This window comes from Eublepharis macularius, chromosome 4 (assembly GCF_028583425.1).
Source record: "Eublepharis macularius isolate TG4126 chromosome 4, MPM_Emac_v1.0, whole genome shotgun sequence".
Taxonomy (NCBI): Eukaryota; Metazoa; Chordata; class Lepidosauria; order Squamata; family Eublepharidae; genus Eublepharis; species Eublepharis macularius.
The window spans coordinates 157888627-157912472 of NC_072793.1; the positions used below are offsets into that span (position 1 = coordinate 157888627).

The window sequence follows — 23846 nt, forward strand, 5'->3', positions numbered from 1 at the left end:
GGCCTGTGTAGGCCCAAAGCTGGCACACTCTGGTTTTAATCTTAAAACAGTGGATCAAGCTTAAAGAAGGCAAGCACAACAACCAATGCTGAACCCCCCCCCCCCCACCATCAAAGATTGTCTGCCCAACCTGTCCCCCAGGCCATGCCAAGAATAAACTGCAACACCTTTTTGCAGAGGCAGGCCACAGCAGCACATTGCCCGGCATCAAAAAAATTTACAAAAATTTTAAAAAGGCCTACCAGGTGTCCTCTCAGGATGTCCAGCACAGTTGATCCTCCAGGCAGATGTCCTCCAGGCTCCAGGTGCAGTCTCTCTTCTTCTCCTCTCTCGGTCACAGCTCAGCAGCAGCAGCAACAGAAGTGTTCCAGACAGTCTTGCTCCAAATTTAAATCCCCTGCTGCAGCCTCAGCCAAAGATTTAAATCTATTGGCTGGCATGAGAATGCAGCAGTGGGATTGGTGACTCCTAAAGTCCCCAGTCCCCTGCCTTTCCCCACCCACACTCCAAGAGCCACCCTCCTCCTGCTCCCCCTCCCCTACCTGTTAGTTTTGGCGGGAATCTCTGCTGCTTTGCAAATGCAAAGTGCAATGCAATGCTTGCACCTTGCATTTGCAAGGCAAAGCAGGATTCCCTATCCTCCTTTGCAAGAGGGGTGGGGGGTGACAGAAGGAGTGAGTGATTCACTCCTTCTCCCCCCCTCCCCTCTTCTAAGAGCCTGCAGGAAGCCTTTGCTTCCAGCAGGATTTTGCTAGCCGCTTGCTAAGGCAAACGGCTAGCAAAATCAAAATGGCGATTCTCGAATGCCGAAAGAATGCCGAAAGAATCCCGAAACGTTTCGGGTTTTTCTTTCGGCAATCCCGAAACGTTTCGGCATTCCCCGAAACGTTTCGGGATTCTTGAAGAATGCCGAAACACTTTTGTTTCGGCATTCTTTCGGCATTCTGAATGCCGAAACGCACATCCCTAGTGCTGAACCTAGGTTTTTCTTAACGTGTGTTTTGGCTCTCAGACCCAGCTTCATAGCCTCCCTCTGCTTTGGAAGCTGGAGCCAGTCATGCATTCCCAGCTGAATGATAATTATGTACCAGCAAGTCACCACCAACTCACGGCAGCCTCTGGACCCTGGGCTTTTCAAGGCCAGAAACGAGCAGAGGTGGTTTGTTTGTGCCATTTCCTTCCTCCAGGTAGTAACCACCCAAGTAGTAACTATGGCCGACTCTGTTTAGCTTCCTAACTCAAGATAAGATCAGGCTAGTCAGAGCTATGCAGGCTGCTAATATTTTCAATGTTTATGTAAACAATTTTACTGCAAAGTGCTAACAGTGAAGAAGTGCTCTATGAAATCAATCAATAAATTTAATGTTGGGATCCAAATCATTCATGCAACCAATGAACTCGTTAACTGAAGCTGAATTGGAAAAAATCAAGATGTCATCAATGAAGCACCAATAATAAAGTATATTTTTGAAAAAGAGATTGATATTTTGTTATCCTAGTATGCCTTGCGACTACTGGAAATAATAGAAAGTTGTATTATTTTTGATAGGTATTTTCTATTGATTGGATTTAATATTTGCATATATAATAGTAATGTAGCAAGCCTCAAGGAAAATGTTTTATATTATATTGATTATTAACTAATAAGTGTTATAATATTGTTCTGATTAACTAACATTTAGAAAGATTAAATAAAATCCTTCTTCAGAGTAAAATACAGCTGTCAAGTCAGCTAGATACTGTAGCTCAAGAAAAGAGGAAGTTACACCATTGTGTATCTCAGAATAGACTGCTTGAAAGCTAATGAAACTGCTGAATTAAGAGAATTTGTCTGGATTTATGCTGCACTAAGAAAAGGTCATGTCTGAGGCAATGATCTTGATGATGAGGCTAAAATATGGTAAACTGTATAACTGTATGTTGTAAGTATGTTGTAAGATTGCAGCCACAGCAAATTGTAACCGTTAGCTAGTGGGTAACCACCTTCTGTGATGTAACTGTAAGCTATGCTATATCAGAAAGGTTGCTTCCTTATACTGGAGCTCAGTTCTTTGTGGCACTAGTCACGCTGAGCTCTGCTGGCAATAAACATCATTCCTTCCTGAAGATTCTGTCTAGTCTCAATTCTTGGGAACACCGAACCCTGCTACAGTAATAGTGTTAGAATCTATTAGACTGTATTTAATATTTTTGGTATTTATTGATTTCATAGAGTACTATTTCACTGTGAGCACTTTAGAGTAAAATTGTTTACATATACATTGTTAGTATTCTTTGTAAGGGGGAGATTTGGAGTTTTCTCAGCTTTGCAGCTTCTCTCTCTAGCGCCTCTTTTTTGGTTGCTAATATTTTCAGCCTAACCTACCTTAAAGGGTTGTTGTGAGGATAAACTACGGGTGAGGAGAACAATGCAAAGTTTTCGGCGCCCAATCCCTACTGGGGAGAAATGCAGCGTGTTACATTTGTTATAAATCTACTTTGGGCTAAAGTTGCAAAAGATTATCATTGTTGCTTCATCCGGTATTGGTGCAGCTCTTCCAGCAGGAGGCAGAACTGTTCATTCAGTATTCACTCTCGCCAGTGCACAGTGGGCGCATGCGCACTACTGAAATGCCTCTTAAATCCTTCACCCCACCTCCCCAAGAGAAGACCCGCCTCTTTCATTCATCCGCGCTCGCTTGTGGCTCTCGTTTGAATCCACCCACGAAAAGTTCAATAGTAAAAGCGGACAGCGAGTGGGAGCTTCACGCCCTTTTTTTCTGAATGAAAGACAAACGTTGAATCTGCGGCGCTCATCTACTACCAGGTAATTTCTCCCTCTCTTTCTTTTGTCTTTGGAAGAAAAATAAAACTATTTTTTCCTGATATCCCTGAATGAACCGATTTCGCATGGAGAGTTCATCCGGGGGATCAGCTATCTAGGAGAGCGGGAGGGGTTGCTGCAGAACAGGATAAAGGAGCTGCGCGGGTGTAGCTTGGGGAAAGCTTCGCATACTGGGTGCCTCCATGTGGAGCGGGAGGCGTGTTTCTTAGGCAGGGAAGGAAGGTGGGGAATCGAACATGGGGGCAGAAAACCCAGCCGCTGTAGCTTTCCCTGCTTGCTTGAAGGCGCGGCCGCGCATCCTCATTTCAGCTTTCTTTGTCTGGAGTGGCGAGTCATCTTATTCACACGCGCCGTGTGCTTAAGGGCAGCATAATGGAGATTGAAGCTAAACGTGGGAAAAAGCCTCTCTGCCTGAGAGCTGATTCTCTTCTCCCGACAGATGCGAGCGACAACTTCGTTCCACTGTCGTGGGTGGGGGAGGCAAGCGGGATGAATTGGCCTGGCCACGTGACTTTTCGCTTGCGCCCTGGCCACGCGGTGGAAAGGCATGGCGGCGTGCAATTTATGAGAACTGCGAGGAAACCAATTCTCTGGGAAACGGAATGGAAACGTTTTGTTTTTACAGCTCTGGAAGGAATTCGGGCCTTTTATATCTTATAGCTTCAGCTGCACACGGTAAATTAAATGTAGAATCCATTATTGTTCACAGCTTTATTGATTCCGAACCGCAGATGTTCAAGAGTAAACAGGCAGAGCTGTTGTCCTTCCCACAGGTCACACAGGCATCCTTTGTTTCTTTAGTTTTCGGCAGATAACCCTGACAATGCCTGGCTTCAGACTTAGTTGTCATGTACGTTAGTAGCATGGCTTCAGTAGCAGGGATGTTGTGTGTGTTTTCCTCTGGAAGATTGTTCTTTCCCCCTCTGCATGCTATTTAACGGGCATTTTCTTTTTAACAGTTTCCATAAACATGTAGGAGTTTGGGGAAGCAATCTATCTTGGAGGGTTGATGCCCAAGGTTGCCACTTCTCTCCCCCGCCCCTCCTTTTGAAGCAGCACATTTAGATCCTGTTTCTTACATTTCTGTCCCATCCTATTCTCCCTCTAAGATGTTTAGGGTGGTGTTCCCTTTCCTGTCAGTGGGTAGACGGGGATCTCAGAGACTCAGGTACCGATCCCCACTCTGCTATGAGGCTCGCTGGGTGCCTTTGGGCCAGTCACTGCCTCTCGACCTAATCTTTTTCACAGGGGGGTTGTGAAGCTAATGTGGTGAATGGGAGAGCAACATATTCAGCACTGAACTCCTTGGAGGAAGGTTAGAGTAAAAATGTATTTAAATAAAAAAGTAAAGATCACCCCTGTGAGGTCGGTTTGGCTTAGAGATAGTCCAAGGGCACCCAGTGTGCTTTATAGCTGAGCAGGGGTTTGACTCCAGGTCTCCTTTTCCAAATGGAACTCTGGAACCACTATGGCACACTCAAAAAGAGTCCAGTAGCACCTTTAAGACTAACCAATTTTATTGTAGCATAAGCTTTCGAGAATCAAGTTCTCTTCATCAGATGCATGATCCGAACTGGTCAAATACAGAAGAGGAGGGGAGAGAGGCGAGAAAGAAGGGGACATATATCATAAGGGGACAGGATGCAATTAGCGGGGAGGCAACCCAAACATTCCTTTGCTAGTAAATGTAAACATCTCCTTTTGGTGTGGAGTCAGTTTGCCATGTTAGTTTGCAGCAGTGAAAGCATCCAATTACTATGTAGTATAAGCCTTCGATAACCACAGCTCTCCCTGCCAGATGCATCTGACAAAGAGAACTGAGGTCCCCGAACGCCCACACCAGGCGTCACTGGGCTCCCCTAGACCACGCCTCTGTAAAGGAAATCTGTTACCTGTGATAATGTGATAACCATTCATAGTCTCTATTCAGACCCAGCTTGACAGAGTCAAATTTGCATATGAATTCCAATTCAGCAGCCTCCCGTTGGATTTTGTTTTTGAAAGGTTTCTTTTGAACCACAGCGACCTTTAAGTCTTTGATGGAATGTCCTGGTAGATTTCCTGGTAGATCAATTCCTGGTATCAATTCCTCTCTCATTCTGGGCAGTCCGGTTTTGAGTGTACAGCCAATACAATGACGTCCATTTGCATTCTATTCCTAAATAGTATGTCTGTGTTATTGAAAGCCAGTCTCTGACTTAGTAGCTGTCGGATCTTAGAGAGTCCAGTTAGACTCCAATCTGCTCTGCCCTGTTCCTGTTTTTCTCTAGAAGTACAGGGATTTTCCTCATAGTAGGAAAGAGGAACAATGAAGAAATGAGGGAGATATTTAGGATCATAGACTGATGCAAAATTTCATATCAAGGATCTTTTGTGGGGCCAACATCATCAGAGGTAAGGTTTACCAGGAATAAAGGGTTTTCAGTGGTAGTGTTAGTTGTGGAATTCCCTTCTCTGTGTTGCATTGACTATTTTAGGAAGACATGTTTTTTTTTAAAAAAATAGACTTTTGATCTGCACATTGCTTTGTTAAGAGCTGTATTTGTATTCTCTGTCTCTGTTTAAACTGTGTTTAAATTCTAGATTGCTTCTGACTGTCTTAATTGCTGTAGAAGCTGCTAGGTCAAAACCAAATGTTATCAATGAATATGCAGCCACACATTTGATCTATTCCAGGGTATTATGATACATGCAATTTCTCTAACAAAGAAAATGCCATTTTTCAGTAATACTGCATGCTCTGTTGCGTTATCTACCATGACCCCAAGATTTCTTTCCTGGTTAGCCACTGACAGTTCAGTTTAAACTGTGTATGTGATGTTAAGACCCCCCAGCCCAACAGGCACATCATTTTATACTGAGTCTCATTTTTCAAGCAGTTCCAAAGGATCCTTGACAATCCCTTTTGCTTTTCACTATCCTGAATAATTATGTGTTGTCCACAAACTTGGCCATTTCATTGCTTATTCCAGTACCAGTCCTAATACAGATCCTGGGAGACTCCAGTACTTTCTCCTTTCTATTGCAAAAACTATCAATTTACGCATAGTTTATTTCACTGCACTAATGCTCTTGTTATGTATGTTATGTACCATCAAGTTGCCTCCGACCTATGGCCAACCTATGAATGAAAGACCTCCAAAACATACTATCATTAAGAGACTTGCTCAGACCTTACAAGTTAGTAGACGTGGCTCCCTTTATTGAGCCAAGCCATCTCATTTTAGGTCTTCCTCTTTTACTACTGCCTTCCACTTTTTCAAACATTATTGTATATTCCAGTGAGTCTTGTCTTCTCATGATGTGATTGGTTCGATAGCCTCAGTTTTGTCATTTCTAGGGAGGATTCAGGCTTGTTTGATCTAGTACCCACTTATTTGTCTTTTTCTGATTTCTTGGTTGCAGTCTCCCTTTTGGTTGATGACTGAGCCAAGGAATAGACCATCTTCAACAATTTCAGTTTCCCCATTGTTCACTTTAAAACAGTGTAATTCTTCAGTAGTCATTACTTTTGACTTCTTGAGGTTCAGCTGTAATCCTGCTTGGGCACTTTCTTCTTTAACCATCAGTAATTTCAAGTCTTCACTATTTTCTGCCAGTAATGTGATGTTATTGGCATATCTCAGATTGTTAAGGCTCCTTCCACCAATTTTCACTCCACCTTCTTCTAACTCTAATCTAGCTGTCCTTAGGATATCCTCTGCATAGAGGCTGAACATGTAGGGAGATAATATAATGCTCTTATGACACCCAAATTTAATCAGGAGCTTTTGGTGAGAGACTTAATCAAATGTTTTTGGAAGTCCCAAGTACATGATGCCTATTTACATCACTTCTATGCTTGTTGATGTATTCAAAGGATTCTAAAAGGTGAGCAAGGCAGGACTTCCTTTGAGAGACTTCATGCTGATTCTTCCTCAGCAAGGCTTGTTCTTCTTGGTGCTTAATAACTCAGGTTTTAATAACACTTGCCATCCGTTTACCAGGAACAAAGATTAAGTTAACTCTTCTGCAGTTTTCTGGTTATCACCTGTTCAAAATCTGGTGTTTGTTATCTGCTTTCTAAACCTGCAGTAAGGAAATTATTCTGGTGATAAGTTTGCTTGAAAGTTTTGTCATAGCCCTTTAAAAACAGCCACTGGACAGCTACTAGTACGTTAATTTTTTAAATGTGACAATTAACCCTAAACTCTAGACATTATTGTCATCTCCTCTACATCAGGGGTGAGCAACTTTTTATAATTAAACACCCAAACTTTTTCAAAATTCAGAGTAAGAGATTGACAAAGAGCCAGTATAAGAATGCTTATTTGTATAACTGAAAGTATACAATTTAATGTTATTGCTAATTGACAGGTTAATTATCTGTAATAATGTAACCCAAACTCTGGTTATTGCAAGTATTTTATTAGAATGGGGCATACATGAAGTCTCACAATAAGTAATAAATGCATACTAGAGCACCCTGTATAATTGTTTTACTACACTGGCATAAATCTGCACTTGGATTACTGGCAACTGTTCATTTCTATTTTTAAGAAGCATCTTTAGGAAGCCCATTACAATCTTTGCCAGCCATTCCCATTACATGCTAGTTATTCTACCATCCTACTTACCCCTCCAATATACTTTAACTGAAGCATTTCATTTTCTTTCTCAAACAGTCGTATTTGGTTCCATAGTGAGCCATATTTGCCTCTAGATGCAGAGGAGTTAGCCGTGTTAGTCTGTGGTAGCAAAATCAAAAAGAGTCCAGTAGCACCTTTAAGACTAACCAATTTTATTGTAGCATAAGCTTTCGAGATCAAGTTCTCTTCGTCAGATGCATGGTACAGAAACTGGTCAAATATAGAAGAGGAGGGGGAGGAGGGGAGGAGAGAGAAGAGGCAATTAGGGGGGGAGTGGGAGGGTGCAACCACTCCCAAATGATGACATCTTCATCATTTGGACCCATGGGAAGGAAGCCCTTGAGAGATTTCATCAGGACTTCAATAACTTTCACCCTACTATCAACCTAAGCCTGGACCACTCTACACAACAGGTACACTTCCTGGACACCACTGTACAACTACATAATGGACGAATAAATACCACCTTGTACTGGAAACCAACAGACTGATACTCATATCTACATGCCTCCAGCTACCACCCTAAACATACCACTCAGTCTATTGTCTACAGCCAAGCCTTACGTTACAACCGTATCTGCTCCAATGCTCTCGACCAAGACTCACACTTAAACAGATTTACAACAAGCATTTTTGGGACTACAGTACCCACCAAATGAAGTGAAGAAACAAATCAATAGGGCCATAGTACCCAGAAACAGCCTGCTCCAGGACCTAAAGGAACTAACAACAGAACACCACTGGTTGTCACCTATAGCTCCCAGCTCAAACCCATCCAACATATCATCAGTGAGCTACAACCCATCCTGGAAAATGATACCTCTCTCTCAGAAGCCCTGGGTGGAAGACCTTTCCTTGCTTACAGACAGCCCCCCAACCTTAAACCTTCTCACTTACAATCATGAATCGGCCAGCAGAGTCACCAGCACAGGTACCAGGCCCTGCAACAGACCCAGATGCCAGCTCTGCCCCTATATCTACCCAGGGAATACAATTACAGGACCCAATGGCATCAACTACACTGTCTCTGGCTCTTACAGCTGCTCATCCTCCAATCTGATATATGCCCTCATGTGCCAACAATGTCCTTCTGCTCTGTACATTGGACAAACCAGCCAACCTCTACGCAAAAGAATAAATGGACACAAATCTGACATTAGAAATGGAAATGTCCAGAAACCAGTGGGTGAACACTTCAATCTACCAGGACATTCCATCAAAGACTTAAAGGTCGCTGTAGTTCAACAGAAACCTTTGGAATTGGTTTTGCTGCTACAAACTAACAGGGCAAACTCCAACTGACCCCAACACCAAAAGGAGATGTTTACATTTACTAGCAAAGGAATGTTTTGGTTGCACCCACCCACTCCCCCCTAATTGCCTCTTCTCTCTCCTCCCCTCCTCCTCCCTCCTCTTCTATATTTGACCAGTTTCTGTACCATGCATCTGACGAAGAGAACTTGATTCTCGAAAGCTTATGCTACAATAAAATTGATATTTGCCTCTAGAGTCATAGGTACAGATCCCTTCTCTGATCATCAACACCAGGAAAGGGAAGAATTAGCTGAGGGGTACATGAGGAGACTTAGGAACAACAACTTTAGGTTTCTGGTCTGGGCAGCTTCTTAGGATCCCTTTAATACTCTAAGTCATTCACAATGCACCAGCTCCTTTTAAGGATTCCAGTGGGATTAAGACTAGCACAAACCATACATACTACTAGTTCCAAACTTAACTGGTTTATAAAACACAATAATAAGGTATGTTGGGGTTTTTTAAATCAAGTACCCATAAATAACACTTGATCTCTTGGGCATTCCCCCCCCCTTGACTTTCTGGCCCCAAATGCTCTGAACGTCTGTAGATATAATGGTAAGATATGAGAAAAAATGACTTGAAAGGAGAAGATCAAACCGTCAGTTCTACCACCTTCCTGAAATGGATTTTTCTCTGTGTGATAGGGTTTCCACTTACCTGCTGCGGTGGAGGAACTCCAGACCCGCACTGTCTGCCCTTGCTCTGGCAAAGTGGCAAGGGGGAAATATGGGTAGTGGAATGGCATCCTGCAATGTCATTTCTGGCTGTGGTGTTAAGATTCCCCCCCCCCCAAAATAAATGCATCATTTTATATTGAGTTTCATATGTCATGCAGTTTGAAAAGATGTTTGACATTCTTCATTAGTTTTCACCATCCTGAATAATTGGGAGTTGTCCTCAGACTTGGCCACTTCTTTGCTTATCCCAGGACCAATCCTGGGAGACTCCAGTAGTTCCCTGCCATAGGGCGGAAGTGATTTGATTGCACATTCCAGACACACGTAAAAATTACCATAACAGTGATTGGTAAATTTTATTTTTCCATCATCTCAGAGAAAGGTTTGTGATCTGCCTGCCCCGACCTGAAAAGAAAATAGTAATGGTAGAGAAGGTATTAATTGTGCAGAATTTCTGCACAGGCTATGTACTGTTTAGGTTGGTGGGGACAGCAATGAGGTGTTATCAATTGGTTTTTTCCAAGTGTGTAGAGACATCAGCCATTATAAGTACAAAATCCATATTTATATTGTACTGCTGGACCGTATTTAAAAACAGAAGTAAAAATTTATTAGTATGTCGCAAGATAAAAGGTGTTATTTTTTTAAAAGTTGCTTGTGGCAGAAGACTCAAAGTTGTTAATATATCTGTAGTAAAAATTATTTGTCCCAAAGATGCATAATAAGCCTCATGGGTAATATAAAAAAGCACAAGTAATATAAATGAGTACAAAACTTCTTCAAAGTACTGACACACACCAAACATTACAGGGTTAACTCCACCGTCTGCTGTTTTCTCCACCGAGAAGCCAAAACATTCTTCTTCCTTGGAACGTGCTGAGTTTCAGATTTAAAATCTTATTTTTGGGTGAGGGGAGAGCAGCACACGTTAAATTCAGTGCTGCTAAATTTTAAGAGATCATTCTTCTATCAACACTCATAGGATGACTTTTAAAAAGCAGGTGCAAGGACAGGAAAACAGCTGCTGCTCTGAAAAAGGAGGGGGCTGGAAGGTGGGGCATGAAAGTTTCCGGTAGGACCTTTGAAAAAGCATAACAATCTACACCCTCCAAATGGTTCAGGGGTACGTCATCCAAAAACAGTGCATAGGTGGTCTGAGAAAGGAAGGAGGAGTTGGTTGAAATCGAAACAGCATCAGCTGGCAAATGATACTTACTGCCTGTAATGTCTCGGGGGAAGAAACCGAGTGGCAGCAAAAATTCAATGCGGAAATGCCCCAAGAGTCAAAGAACTCTACTATTAATGGGAGAACAGCCTTGTAATGTGCCTACCACAGTAATGTGGGTAGACCACTGTATTTTGGAAATCCTGGGCAAAGAATTATAGTCACTGTAGCTTTAAAATGATTCATTATAGAAGGAGACCAGAATTTACATGGTATTTGCATGTGGAGAAGCAAGAAAAAGGACCAACGAAAATGCAAATATTCCTACGTTGGTTAGTTAGGGCACAACAGCCCATAAGCTTTTCTATCAAGATGGTCTGTAGATAACCTGCTCTGTGTGTGTAGGTCTCCCTCCACCATGCCACCTTCTAATGTAAGGTGCTTGAACCCTGAGTTTTGGAACTCCCTTTCCATAGTCCCTGGCACAGCATAGAGGTTGCTACGCTTTCAATATGAGGTAAAGACATTCTTTTCTCCCTGGTCTTTTGTTGAATTCTGATGGCTCTTCTCCCCTCTCTCACTTTTGCTCCAAATCGCTAAATGTGCTAGTAGTTTTAATACTGATCCTGCTGCTAGTTTTCTTTTTAAATATTTTAATGCTACTGATATTTAATTGGTACAAGTGTTATTCTTTTAATGATAGAGTATTTCAATCTGACATAGTAGCCAGCTTCGCTAGAAGAATGGGATATAAACATTTTTTAAAGAAAAATAATAAATTGCTGATTTGGCATTTGTAGCTGAAAATTTAAGCTCCTTTTTTGTTTGCCTTCTCTTTTAGGTTTTGTTCACTGGTTTTGCATAATAGAGAAATGTTTTAACTCAAAAGGTTCTTCATAAAGTCTGGATAGTAATGTGTTTTTCTTGGGGATTCCCACTTGCAGTGAAATCTGACTAAACCTCACATGTGACCTTAAACAGAGTGCAGTAATAGTGCATGAATTAATGTTATTTACACTCTTGAGTATGTGCTTCTCATATTTTTTGTTTTGTTCCTCCAAGTAAAGATTAAATGGTAGGACTAAAGGTCATACTACAAGTGATGGGGTCCCTCGATTTAAACCTGTGTATGCTGACTCCATTTTTAATTGATTTGTAGCTTTTTAACACAGAGCCGTGAGGTCCCCCCTCCAGAACAGGTGCACAGCGGGGCAACTTGTTGAGTATGCTTGCTGACCAGCCAGCTTGTCCACATAAGATGCAGGAGGAAGATAGCAACCCCACTGTGCTGCCCCTCTCCACGCCTCCGATCACAAGGTTGATGAGTGCTGCATCTTCCTCGGGCAAGCTGGCCGGTCAGCAAGCACTCTCAGTTAGGGCTACCTCACTGTGTGTCTGTTTAGAAGGGGTTGGGTGGGTTAAAACTCTGCGTTAAAAAAAACTACCATCAATTAAGAATGGAGTCAGCAGATATGGGTTTAAATGGAGGGACCCTGTCACTTGTAGCGTGGTCATAAGGGGAACTGTAATAAAGGTGTCCTCGCCTGTGTTTTCTCATTTATTGCTCTGTCCCTGTGCTAGAAAGCTTGTCTATAGCAACTCTCAGCTGGAAGCTGATCCAGAGAAAGCACCTTTTTAGGCTGCTGTATAGACCTCTGCTTGACCCCCATGGTGGGAAAGCTCTACTTTTTTAAATTCTGGCCATGAATGCAACTTCGTGGACAGAACCAAAAAGAGTCCAGTAGCACCTTTATGACTAACCAACTTTACTGTAGGATAAGCTTTCGAGAATCACAGTTCTCTTCGTCAGATGCGTCATGCATCTGATGAAGAGAACTGTGATTCTCGAAAGCTTATGCTACAGCAAAGTTGGTTAGTCTTAAAGGTGCTACTGGACTCTCTTCGGTTTTGCTACTACAGACTAACATGGCTAACTCCTCTGGATCTATGTTAATGGACAGAGTAACACAGGAGTCTTGGAGCTGGCAACCCCACACATTTGACTTGCTTTTCAAAATGCTATTTGAGATGTTGCTTAATAAATGTTTGTGTCCTAATGGTGTCTCCAAATTAATGGGGTAAGGCAGATAGGATGTGGCCCACCTTGTGCTCATTACTAACCTCGGCTGTCCTCAGAATGGGACACCCAGGGAGCTGTTTGCAAGGGTTATCCATTATTTGGGCAGTTGTGCTGCTGCAGTGCCGAGGGGCAGAATCCTGAGCCTTGACAATCCCCCTGATCAGTGCTGGTGTGATAAACTTTGCAGGCTACATGACAGGGAGGGGAGAGGATGGACAAGGGCTGCTGGGGATGATCAGAAGCTGTAATTAATTTGATGCATCTATGGGAGTGATAAGTTAAATTGGAAGGTGCAAAGAACAACAAATGTAATCTAATGCATCCAGAAAGCATGAGAAGCCCACCCCTAGGAAACGACTGTTCAGAACCTCAGCTACACTCCTAGTGACTGGGAGAGACGCTTGCCCTTGTTTCTGTTCTCCTTGCTTTATGAAAAGTGCTTGCCAGTAGCATCATTTCCTGAGCAGAACTTAAACTGGATTTTCTTTTGAGGATTCCTCTCTTGAGTGAGCTGCGGAGGTGGCTGGGTGGGCTATCAAAATGGCAGTTGTTTGCAGAAGGAGATTTGAACAGCTGGAGTCTGGGGGTTGTAGGGCTGCCACAAACATCCATGCAGAGCCAGGTGCTATGTTGCCTTTGTCCTGTGTGGCAGGTGGTGAAGGGAGTGGCTACATCATAGAGGCTTGTTAGTATTACTGGGAGGAGAATGGAATGTGCAGGTGGAGAACAGCAACCGGGAGCCCCCGAGGGGGACCTCCCCGCCCGACAAGCCTCCGGGTATCTCAAGCTTGTTTCATGAGCACTTCTTCACGGGGCGTAGTTTCTCCTACCACGATGGTATTTCTCCGACTCTCCCACAAACTCTTTCACGTGCTGCAACTCTGCGCACTTCCAGGGCGGGGAGGTCCCCCTCGGGGGCTCCCGGTTGCTGTTCTCCACCTGCACATTCCATTCTCCTCCCAGTCTTCCAGCTCCTTTCCACTTTGTCCGGAGGGACTTTTCATCTGCCCCCGCAGTTTCAGCGGGAATCCTCAGTGTACTGACTGAAGACAGCTCATAAAAGAACTCTTGGGATTCTTCCCTTTTCTGAGGATACACATGCTACTCGGTGTTGTAACACCTTGCTGTGTGTGATTGATTGTGATGATATTATAGTGATTATGATGTTTTAGAATTTCACGTGTTGTATTCACTCCTGTATATTACTTTCAAATTCACTAAATTATTTTTGTGAACATTGTGTGAAGAATTTAGTTCACTGTATCAGTGCTCATTTGTGTTTTTTGGCAAGCCTCCAAGTGGTGGCTGGAGAGCTACCGGAATTAGAACTGATCTCCAGGTAACAGAGATCAGTTCCCCTGGAGAAAATGGTTGCTTTGGAAGGTGGACTCTATGGCATTATTCCTCACTGAGGCCCTTCCCCAAACCCCACCCTCTCCAGGTTCTTCCTCCAAAATTTCCCAACCTGGACATGGCAACCCTAAAGGACTCACATACCTGAAGTTGAAGAAGTGGAGCCCTGGAAATTGTTGTTGTTAATGGTGATGAGATCATGAGTGGAGTTCCTCAGAACCCTCCTGCAATTCCAAGGGAAGGGCATTCGGTTCCTCCTGTATTTTGAAAGTGTAAACTTCACGCAGATCTCCTTGGTTTGACTGACATCTCCATCCAGAATCTGATGGAGCTCTGAGCAGAAAGGTCAGGTTGCAGGGGCATTCCAAGACCTGCTGTTGTGGGCACAAGTCCTTTCGTACTCAAGTCACAACACCTTGGTTTTTGTTTGGCACTCTAGTGCCAAACTACTGTGGCCAAGGATGGCCAATTTCTCAGCAGTTCTTTCAATGTAATCAGTGTTCCTATGGGCGGTGCACTGTGCCTCCTAAACCTTCTCCTCACCCTTGATTGATAAGAAGTCAGCGATTTCCCTTTCTCTCCAGGAGACTCCAGGTACTTCCCCAGCCTTGCCTTTCTTCTTAGATTGCCTGTTGAAAAGGACAATAACATAGATTGCTCATAGAGCTTGAAAATGATGCTCAGATGTGGTGCTAGGGGAAGTGCTCCGGGCATTAGTGAGGAAAGAATTGGCTGCTTGTTTCTGACATTCTGATTGGTCACTTCTGGTTTGTTTAGCACATGCATGGCATATCATTGTTTGCATGTATCACTCGATTGCATTTTTTTTAGGTGCATCACCCACCGTTTAGCAGAACAAATTGGCAAGGTGGGAGGAGCCATGAGAAATGGGGCAGGCATTCCAAACGTGCAACAAAAAAACAAAAAAAATCAAGGAAACATTTCAGGAAAGCAGGTTTAAGAAAGAGTAAAATGAGGAAAAACCTGGGCAGCAAGGGATATGAAATGCAGTTGTGAGGAAACGGTTTCTTTTAGGTAACAAGGGAACCCAAATTGGAGCAGTAAGCCTGTCTGGAAGATGGCAATGTCATTGCTCCAGGTCCCCAAAAAGCCCCAGAAGTGTGCTCTTGCTCCTCCCTTGCTTTTAGTTTGGAACAAGGAAGGTTGCTGCTGAGCAAAATGGACGCCCATACTGCCAAACTGCACGTGTGTCTCTGTGTTTCTCACTCCGGTTGCAGGTTGCTTTCTTTCATCCTAGAAGCCTCTGGGCGCAGACCGAAGCTATGAGCTTTTACTTTGCCCTCTCATTGCAGGATTTCCTTCACAATATGAAGGCAGCATGCACGCAGTCTGGTTATATCCGCCCTCCCCCCTCCGCTTGTTTGTAGTGAAAACAGAATCTCATATTTCCCCCTTACATTTGATGTTCTCCCCTTTCCCATGCAGAACTCGTCATCTTCCTGGTTTGGTGCAGAGGGAATCAACATCACTTAGCTATTGGTGAGGAAAAACTGGCCACAAGGAAATGTGAAAATGTCACCTTAACGTCCCTCTCTTGAATTCTATATTACTCAGAGGCAAGTTAATCCCGCCCCCTCCCCCATCTCTGCCCTCTCCTTAACTGCCTGTCAGCATTCTGGACCTTAAGGGACATATTCAGACTAGTCTTTCTCTCCCTTTTCCTTTCAAGTCATTTACAAAGTTTATTTTTATTTATCCTGTTTTTCTCCTCACTGGGAACTTATCGAAAACACCAACAAGGTGTTAATAAAATACAACATAAATGAGCAGGGGGAAGAAGGTCCCCAAAAGAGCCTCACCTAGTCTGGTCTGGGCTGAGCCACTTTACTGTGAGTGTGGAAAAAAACATTGCAAAGCCTCCTGCACTTTATGCACATCACAAACGTTTCCTTGAGGAATATTTTGAGACAGGGAGCAAAAGGGGAAAAGGGTACAGCATCCTTTGTAATGCAGAACTAGAAAGCAAATAAAGAACTTCTGCCTAATCTACAGACTGCTTAGTTAAAGGGGTCCGTTGAATAATGAACAAAAGAGAATCATGACAGACTTGAAGGTGCCACAAGGGTTTTTGTTTGGTTGGTTTTGCTTCTATTGATTATCCCATTGGAAGTAGATTATCCAGTAGATGGCAGTAAAGAGCTAGAGTGGCTCCTGCTGCAATTATTTTGTTGGTTTCTCTATCGTTTTGGGAAGAGGTTAGAGATGAGTCACAGGCTTGCTGCAAGATTTGTTGACAGTGAAGGCGGTGAACTAATTACAGTGGCAGTATTGAAATAAGGCTTGGAATTGCGAAATGTAAGTTGCCTTTCCGTTATTTTTCCTGGGGCTGATTATAAGAGTTGTCCTCATAGGTCTGTTTTCACCCAGAGGTGCCCTCCCCTCTGAGCCCTATGGAGGAAGGGGAAACCCTTTAAAATGGCTTCTGCTTCAGGGAAATTAAGTTGTAAATGGTGCTCAAACTAGGAGGGGAGGGGGAAGAGATTGTTTTGTTCTAAATGCTGTTGTTGGTCCCCCCCCCTCTCCCTAGTTTCTCACAGACTGCCTATATTCTATATTCCCAAATCTGAAATGAAAATATTCCAAAATCATTCAGCTGAAAAAGCAGTGGTGAAATTTGTGGTGCTGTGTTCCAATAACAGATTGGAAGGCAGCAATAAATAATGAACTGCCTGCCATCAGGGGAAGGTGGAATACTGGGGGCTAAAGACTGTTTCTAGTTCAGGAAATGATCTTTTGCGGTGCTACACCTCTGAAGATGCCAGCCACAGCTGCTGGCGAAACGTCAGGAACTACAATGCCAAGACCACGGCAATACAGCCCGGAAAACCCACAACAACCATCGTTCTCCGGCCGTGAAAGCCTTCGACAATACATCGATCTTTTGCGGTATTCAAGAAAAGAGAAGCAACTGGATTAGAAAGCCAAATTGCATGCCAAATGGTAGGTTTGGAGAAGAAGAAACTGCTGTTTAAAGAGGAATATCTCATCTCTAGGACCTTCCACCTCTAAGCTCTTGCTAACTGCAGTTGCTGTTGGAAGAAAAATGAATATTTGTATGATAAGTAAAGGGAAAGAGAAGCAGTCTGCTGACCTATGAGCCAAGCTCCGGTTGATTGTTTCCACAGACACTGTTTTGGGGAAGTCTAGTACAGCTGTCTATAAGGACAGCCAGCTCCAGCTTCCAAGAAGGATGTCCCAGGCTTGTTTTTCCCCTTATCTTGTATTTTTACAGAGTGGACTGTTTAAAATCAAGGTGACTGCTTTGCCAATGCTTTAAATCACCAAGGAAAGTAGATTGCCTTAAATCAAGCAAAGTGTGGCCTCAGCCTCCAAAGTACCACTGGACCAATTCTCTGTTTTGCCTCAGAACAAAACACCAGCCCAGAGCCAGAGACCATCATCTGGATGTGTGAAGGGGCAGCCCTGAGGGGAAGTGAAAGAGGGGAGGGGTTGAGTCAGGGAGGGGTGTGTGTCATCCACTGGCAAGCAAACAGACAGGGAGAGAATTGTGGTACAGCACAGACTTTATTGAACTGCCAAATGTGAACAGGATGATTGACCACTGGTTGCCAACTCCCATTGTCTGAGGTGTCGACTGTGCATGTGCATGCTGCTCCCAGAAGCCTTTTGGAGGCTTGTTGACCCAGTCCTTTTGCTGCTTTTGAATGAGAGAGGCAGTTGCAGGTCAGACAACCATCCCTGGGGGAATGCTCCTGGAGCCAGGGTGGGAATGCAGTCTGAGAGGATAGAACGGGACTTTGAAGGCCACGCACTCATGTCTCCCAGTTGGATTTCCACCCGCCTGAAGAAAAACAGATACATGCAGCAATGGCGAGGCCAGGTCTGCTGCACCTCGAGAAGGTTCATGGCCCCAAGGGGGGGCAGCATTGAGGCAGAGGCGATGAGAAGCCAAACGACTCTTACCTCTGCAGCTAGGAAGCGCTCAGCTTGCTTTGCTCTGTTTGTTTGGAGCTCTGATCCTGCGTAAAAATGAGTGTGAGGGTTGTTTGGCCATAGGAGTACTGAGCCAGCACCTAGGCACTCTGATTCACTGCTGTGCTCTGTCCTCTGCCCATATATAAGGGGAATGGTGGAGGCGGGTGTGAATGGGTAAGCTGGAACAGCGGCTTCCCAGCTCTTCCTTAACTGTCATGTGTCTTTGCCCTCTTGAGTTGAGACTCTGGAGACAGGGTACCGTTAGGGAACTTGAATGGGAGGTGTTAGTCAGACTTTCTGGACTTAGGCCTTCTCCTGTGTGTCAGTACAAAGTTGTCCGGAGCAGGCTCCTCCTGCCCCGGACTGGGCGCGCACGCCGGCCTCCCTGCCGCCCGCGGAGCTCCCCCCACACCTGCGAAGCTCCCCTCCCCACCCACGGAACTCCCCTCCCCAATCCTGCGCACCCCCCACACACCCCCAACACCCCTCAGGGACCCCCTACCTGCGGGGAGCATGGACGGGGCGCACGGCGAGCCGGGCCGAAACAAGGAAGCGCTCACCCGCGCCGCCGCCCCTGTCAGCAGAGCCGCACGGGCCGGCATGGACGGCCGCCGCGCCGAGGGAAGCCGCTCCGACGAGGGGAAGGGCTGCGGCCCAGGAAACGCCGAGGCGGCCGCCCGCACCGTCCGGGTCGGAGGCGCAGGAGTGGGCCTGGCCGGCAGCGGGGCGAGGGGGCGGGACGGAGAGCCAGCCACGCCATCCCCTGACTGGCTGGACGGCTCCTGGGAGGGCTCGCCGGTGTGAGCCACGGGCAGGGATTGGCGCAGGGCCAGCACCGGCGAGCCATCAACGGGGAAGAGGAGACAGCTGGCGGGACAAGGAAGAAGTGAGGAGGGAGGATGATGGACGGGCACGGTGACCAAAGGGAAGGGGGGGGAAACCGAGGGAGAGCAGAGGGTGGAGGTGGCACGCACAGGGATTGGTGACGGGTCCAGAGGCGGGGAGGAGAGCCGCTATAAAGGGGGAGGTCCCGATGACGCCGAGGAGGAGTAGCTGACTGAGAGGTGGCACAGAGAGAGGGAAGGAGAAGTTCTCGGAGACAGCTGGCTGGAGACAGAGGCTGCTGGAGCAGCCACGGTCCCAGCCCAGTCTGAGGCAGAGGGAACTCACCCCTCCCCCTGGAGGCAAAGGAAGGGACGGCGGAGCACGAGGAGGGCGCGGTTGGGGGCGGGGCGGGGCCTCACAAAAGTGCTTGGTCAGTTTCTCAAAGTGCCCTCTCAGTGCTCTTTCTCTGCCACAGAGGTGCCTCTCACTCTTAAGTCCCCACAGCAGAGGGCTCTCTGGAGAGCCTTGTGGTGCACCCATACTTAATGGGCACCAAAGCTGAGGTTGATGTGGGGGGTGTCATTGGGTGCCATGTGAGGGCTTGGCCACCAGTGGGGATTGAGTGGATTGGTCATGGCTTTAGTCAGCATCCTGTGCTCCTTCAGAACATTTGGCCAGGACCGTGTATGGAGAGTAAGATGACTTTTCCCATAACATAAGCACATTTGGACTATGCCACTTTTTTGTGGTATAACTTTCTTGAGGCTGGAGGGGCTTGGGGAGCCAACATACATCTGTCCTGCCCTCTGGCCCACCACATTTCTCACCGGTGCTAGGATTTACGTATTTAATAGAATACAATAGCCACTATGTAAGAGTACACTTTGTGTGTATGTCTGATTTGTCCCATCAGATTGCCTCTACCCTATGGCAAGCTTATGAATGAAAGACCTTCCAAACATTCTATAACAGACTTGCTCAGATCTTGCAAACTGGAGGACGTGGCTTCTTTTATTCAGTCCAGCCATCTCACTTTGGGTCTTCCTCTTTTCCTACTGCCTTCCAATTTTCCTAGCATTATTGACTTTTCCAGACAATCTTGTCTTCCCATGTTGTGACTAAAGTACAACAACCTCAATTTTGTCATTTGAGCTTCTAGGGAGAATTCAGGTTTGATGTGATCTAGAATCCACTTATTTATCTTTTTGGTCATCCATGGTACCTGCAAAACTCTCCTCCAGCACCACATTTCAAATGAATCTATTTTCTTCCTGACAGCTTTCTTCATTTTCCAACTTTCACATCCATATGTCCTAATGGGGAATAACATCGTTTGGATTATCTTGATCTTGGTCCCCAAAGAGATATTCTTATACGTATGGATCTTTTCTAGTTCTCTAATGGCTGCATTTCCAAGTCCCAATCTTCTGATTTCTTGGTGGCAATCTCCCTTTTGGTTGATAATTGAACCAAGGAATAGGAAATCTTAAACAATTTCAGTTTCCTCATTGTCAACTTTAAAATTGTGTAATTCCTCAGTAGTCATTACTTTTGTCTTTTTGATGTTCAGCTGTAATCTTGCTTTGGTTCTTTCTCCTTTAACCTTCATCAGTAGTTGTTTCAAGTCTTCACTATTTTCTTCTAGTAACGTGGTGTCATCTGCACATCTCAAATTGTTAATGTTCCTCCCACCAATTTTCACTCCTCCTTCTTCTAGATCTAATCCAGCTTTCCTTATGATATGCTCTGCATAGAGGTTGAACAAGTAGGGAGATAATATGCATCCTTGCCTGACACCCTTGCCAATTGGAAACCATTCTGTTTCCCCATATTCTGTCCTGACAGTAGCCTCTTATCCAGAGTACAAGTTGCGCATCAAAACAATAAGATATTGTGGCACCCCCATTTCTTTTAAGACTCTCCATAGCTTTTCATGATCCTCACAGTCAAAAGCTTTGCTGTATAAAACACAAGCTGATTTTCTTCTGAAAGTCCTTGGTATGTTCCATTAGCTATCGTAAATTTGCAATGTGATCTCTAGTGCCTGTTCCTTTTTAAAAGCTAAAGTGATAGCAGAAATGTAAACAATAAACACTTTGCTTTTTTTAAAAAAAAAATTTAAATTCTTTCCGTTGTTCAGTGATATTCTGCCTTTGAAAACGGCATTTCCGTCTTGCTGTCATGTGTAGTAGCCATTGATAATTCTGCCCTCTTTCCTGGAGGTTTGTGTAGCTTACTAGTTTGATCAAGAGTGGTGCCAGTCCCTGGCAGTTAGATCCCTCAAGCCCATGCACAGTTAACATACATGTGTTCCAGCAGAAGTAGCTTTATTAGAATCCAGTCAGTTCAGGTCTGTACTCCATCATGGATATTGGCAGAAGTAACAACTTGAATCAAACATCCCCAGTTATAGTTTGGTTTTCCCGCCCTCCAAATGTCAGTTAGGAATTGGGCGCAAAAGCCTACAAGAGTTCTGTGAGAGCTATTCTAGTTTAGACTACATATTAGGGACACAGGAAAGTTTCCCAGCACCTGGGATGAACAGTGGAGCTGGCAGTTAGACACATCAAGGTCACGGCTGACCGAGACCCGTGCATATTTCTGTAAGATAACAGATGAGGCCTGTTCAGGGTCTCATGCAATTAACAGCTGAAAGGGCAGGTATAGTGATCAGGGAGCATACAATAGCATCTGAGCAATAGTATAAAACCTTAAAGCAATAAAACCATGGAATGTGCATTTAACAATCATGGCATGGAGGCAGGCATACATGACAAATGGGCAACAATCCTTTTTTTCAGGCTGTCCTTTCTGAAGAGGTGACAAATTGCACATCCTCCCCGCACTTCATGAGGGAAGACCCTTCATGTTTGGACTTGTCTGCGGACAGCAATGATTGAAGAGAGATGTCTGCAAGTAGAAAGACTTGAAGAGCCTGAAGAAAGGTAAGGAGCCAGGCAGGTTTGGCCCCTGTGTGAGTTCAGTACCAGCACAGGGATTAGGAAGGTAAAATACAATCCTCCACATAACAGTAAGGTTAAAACTAGCCTCATAAGAAGAGAGCTTGCCTTTCTAGCTTCATGACTGGTTTCGTTTTTGAGTTGCAAAAGGAAATCAGGGAAGCAGCCAAAGTAGAAAAAGTTATGAGAATAAGTGACTTCAACTGTTATCATATTGACTAGGTAAATGCAGGGCTTTTTTTTCTGCCAGAATGTGGTGGAATGGAGTTCTGGCACCTCTTGAAAATGGTCACATGGCTGGTGGCCCCGTCCCCTGATCTCCAGACAGAGGGGAGTTTAGCTCGCCCTCCGCACATGTGACCATTTTCACTGAGGGTGATTTAAACGTTTAAAAGCTCCCCCCTTGTTCCAGATGACCCAAAGTGATGTCATTGCGTGGTCCCGGAAGCATGTGCACACTTTGCGCGTGTGCATGTGGTACCTGGGGCACCTGGCATCCCACTGAGTTCCACCACCTCTTTTCCCAGAAAAAAAAAACCCTGGGTAAATGTATGGATGGAGTTGTGACAACAAAACATCAGGACCTTCTACACATGACACTACAGGCATTGAAGTCAGCACACATAGAAAAGGAGTGGGCACAAGGCATTGGACCTGCCCCCCCCCCTGCAGAATTCTTGGCTTGTGAGCATTGTTATCTATGTGGACAGGAAGCATATGTGCATAAGCTTGCTCCCTGTGGTTGGGAACACTCTTTCAAACGTTCCTGATTATAGGTCTGGAGTCTCTGTGTGGACATGCTGTAGTCATGAGCTAGTGGGGCCAGAGCTTTTATGCTTGTTCCTCATGTGTGCGTGTTGATTTCAACCTGTATTGTGTTGTGTGTAGAGGGCTCTGATTCAAAGGTTGTGAGACTGCTCAGAGTTAGAGGGTGACCAGGAAATCCAACGCCATCCTATTTAATTTCCAGAGAAGAAACTTCTTTTTTTTAAAAAATGAAAGAAAAGGAAGTTAGTGTTTAAGAAGCTGAAAGGGAAAATCAAAATCTTTCTATGCGGCAGAAGGTTATTTAACGTCGTTAAAATAGTAGCTGTGGATAAAATGAATACTATAAACTCAGACATGTAGGAACACATCCAAGAGAACGCTTTAGCTGGGGAGGCTTGGTGTAAAACATGGATAGCTTAAGCATATACTTGGGACATGTTCAGTTATTCGGCCCTTTTGGGAGGAAGTTATTAGTTATAGTAATGTTGTTTTAGAAAACTCATTTATTTTTGAGGATGCTAATGTACTGTTAACCTATTTTCCTGTCTTTTCTAATCTAATGGATGGTCAACAGAAATGGACCCTCCGTGCCTTTACAGTTGCTAAAAGACACTTCATCACTGGAACAAGAAAAGCTCATTTCCTGTAATTCCCTGGAAATGAATTACACTTTATAAACTTATCAACATTTGAACATATCACATATAGACGTCAATTGCATTTGAACTTATTTTTAGATATTTGAAAACCTTTTATAGATACTTACATATAGATTTGCTAATAGTGCTTTTGTAGCCAGCGCTGTTTTCTTTTTCCCTGGTTCCTTTTTTGTGTGTTTTACACTAATAAAAATATTTTTTTAATTAAAAATGGACGCCTTAACCAAGTGAGAAGGATAAAACAAGGGTGGAAAACTGGGCAAAACAAAGGGAACTAGGCAACATGGAACGCAAAAATCAATGAAAGGTGCGAAGTTTGTAGCAACTCATTAAGACAATAATAATGACTTTTTAAATATACAAGAGCGGGTAAGTAATTGGATTTATAAATTAAAAAATGCTGATATTGGTGGATTGGGGAGCTGCTGAGTACTAGAATAAATTCTTTATCATTGTGCTGTGCAGAAGGTCTTAGATATACTGATGTGAGGATGGGGAACAGGGGAGCTGAAAAAATCAAATAGAAGTAGCAACCAGTGATTTTCCAGAGCTAATGATAATATCAAATACTGATTTATACACCTATCTTTCAACCTACGATCACATAACAAATAATAAAAATTATAAACATAC

At 44.3% G+C, this 23846-nt stretch overlaps 1 protein-coding gene across 8 annotated transcripts in view; it reads left to right on the forward strand.

Annotated features, from left to right (window-relative positions):
- Positions 1-2695: 2695 nt before the first annotated feature.
- Positions 2696-23846, forward strand: part of LOC129328309 (C-type lectin domain family 2 member D-like) — a 37381-nt gene continuing 16230 nt past the window's right edge. For 3 of the 8 annotated variants that reach the window (XM_054977291.1, XM_054977298.1, XM_054977300.1), the window contains exons 1-2: positions 2696-2806; positions 21628-21771. In XM_054977291.1, coding sequence (XP_054833266.1) covers positions 21719-21771 — 53 coding nt within the window. In that variant the 5' untranslated portion in view covers positions 2696-2806; positions 21628-21718. Of the gene's footprint in view, positions 2807-3347; positions 3500-5146; positions 5219-11109; positions 11129-16254; positions 16361-16922; positions 17006-21627; positions 21772-23846 lie in introns of those variants that run through there. The other 5 variants (XM_054977295.1, XM_054977296.1, XM_054977297.1 and 2 more) reach the window with 5 other exon arrangements.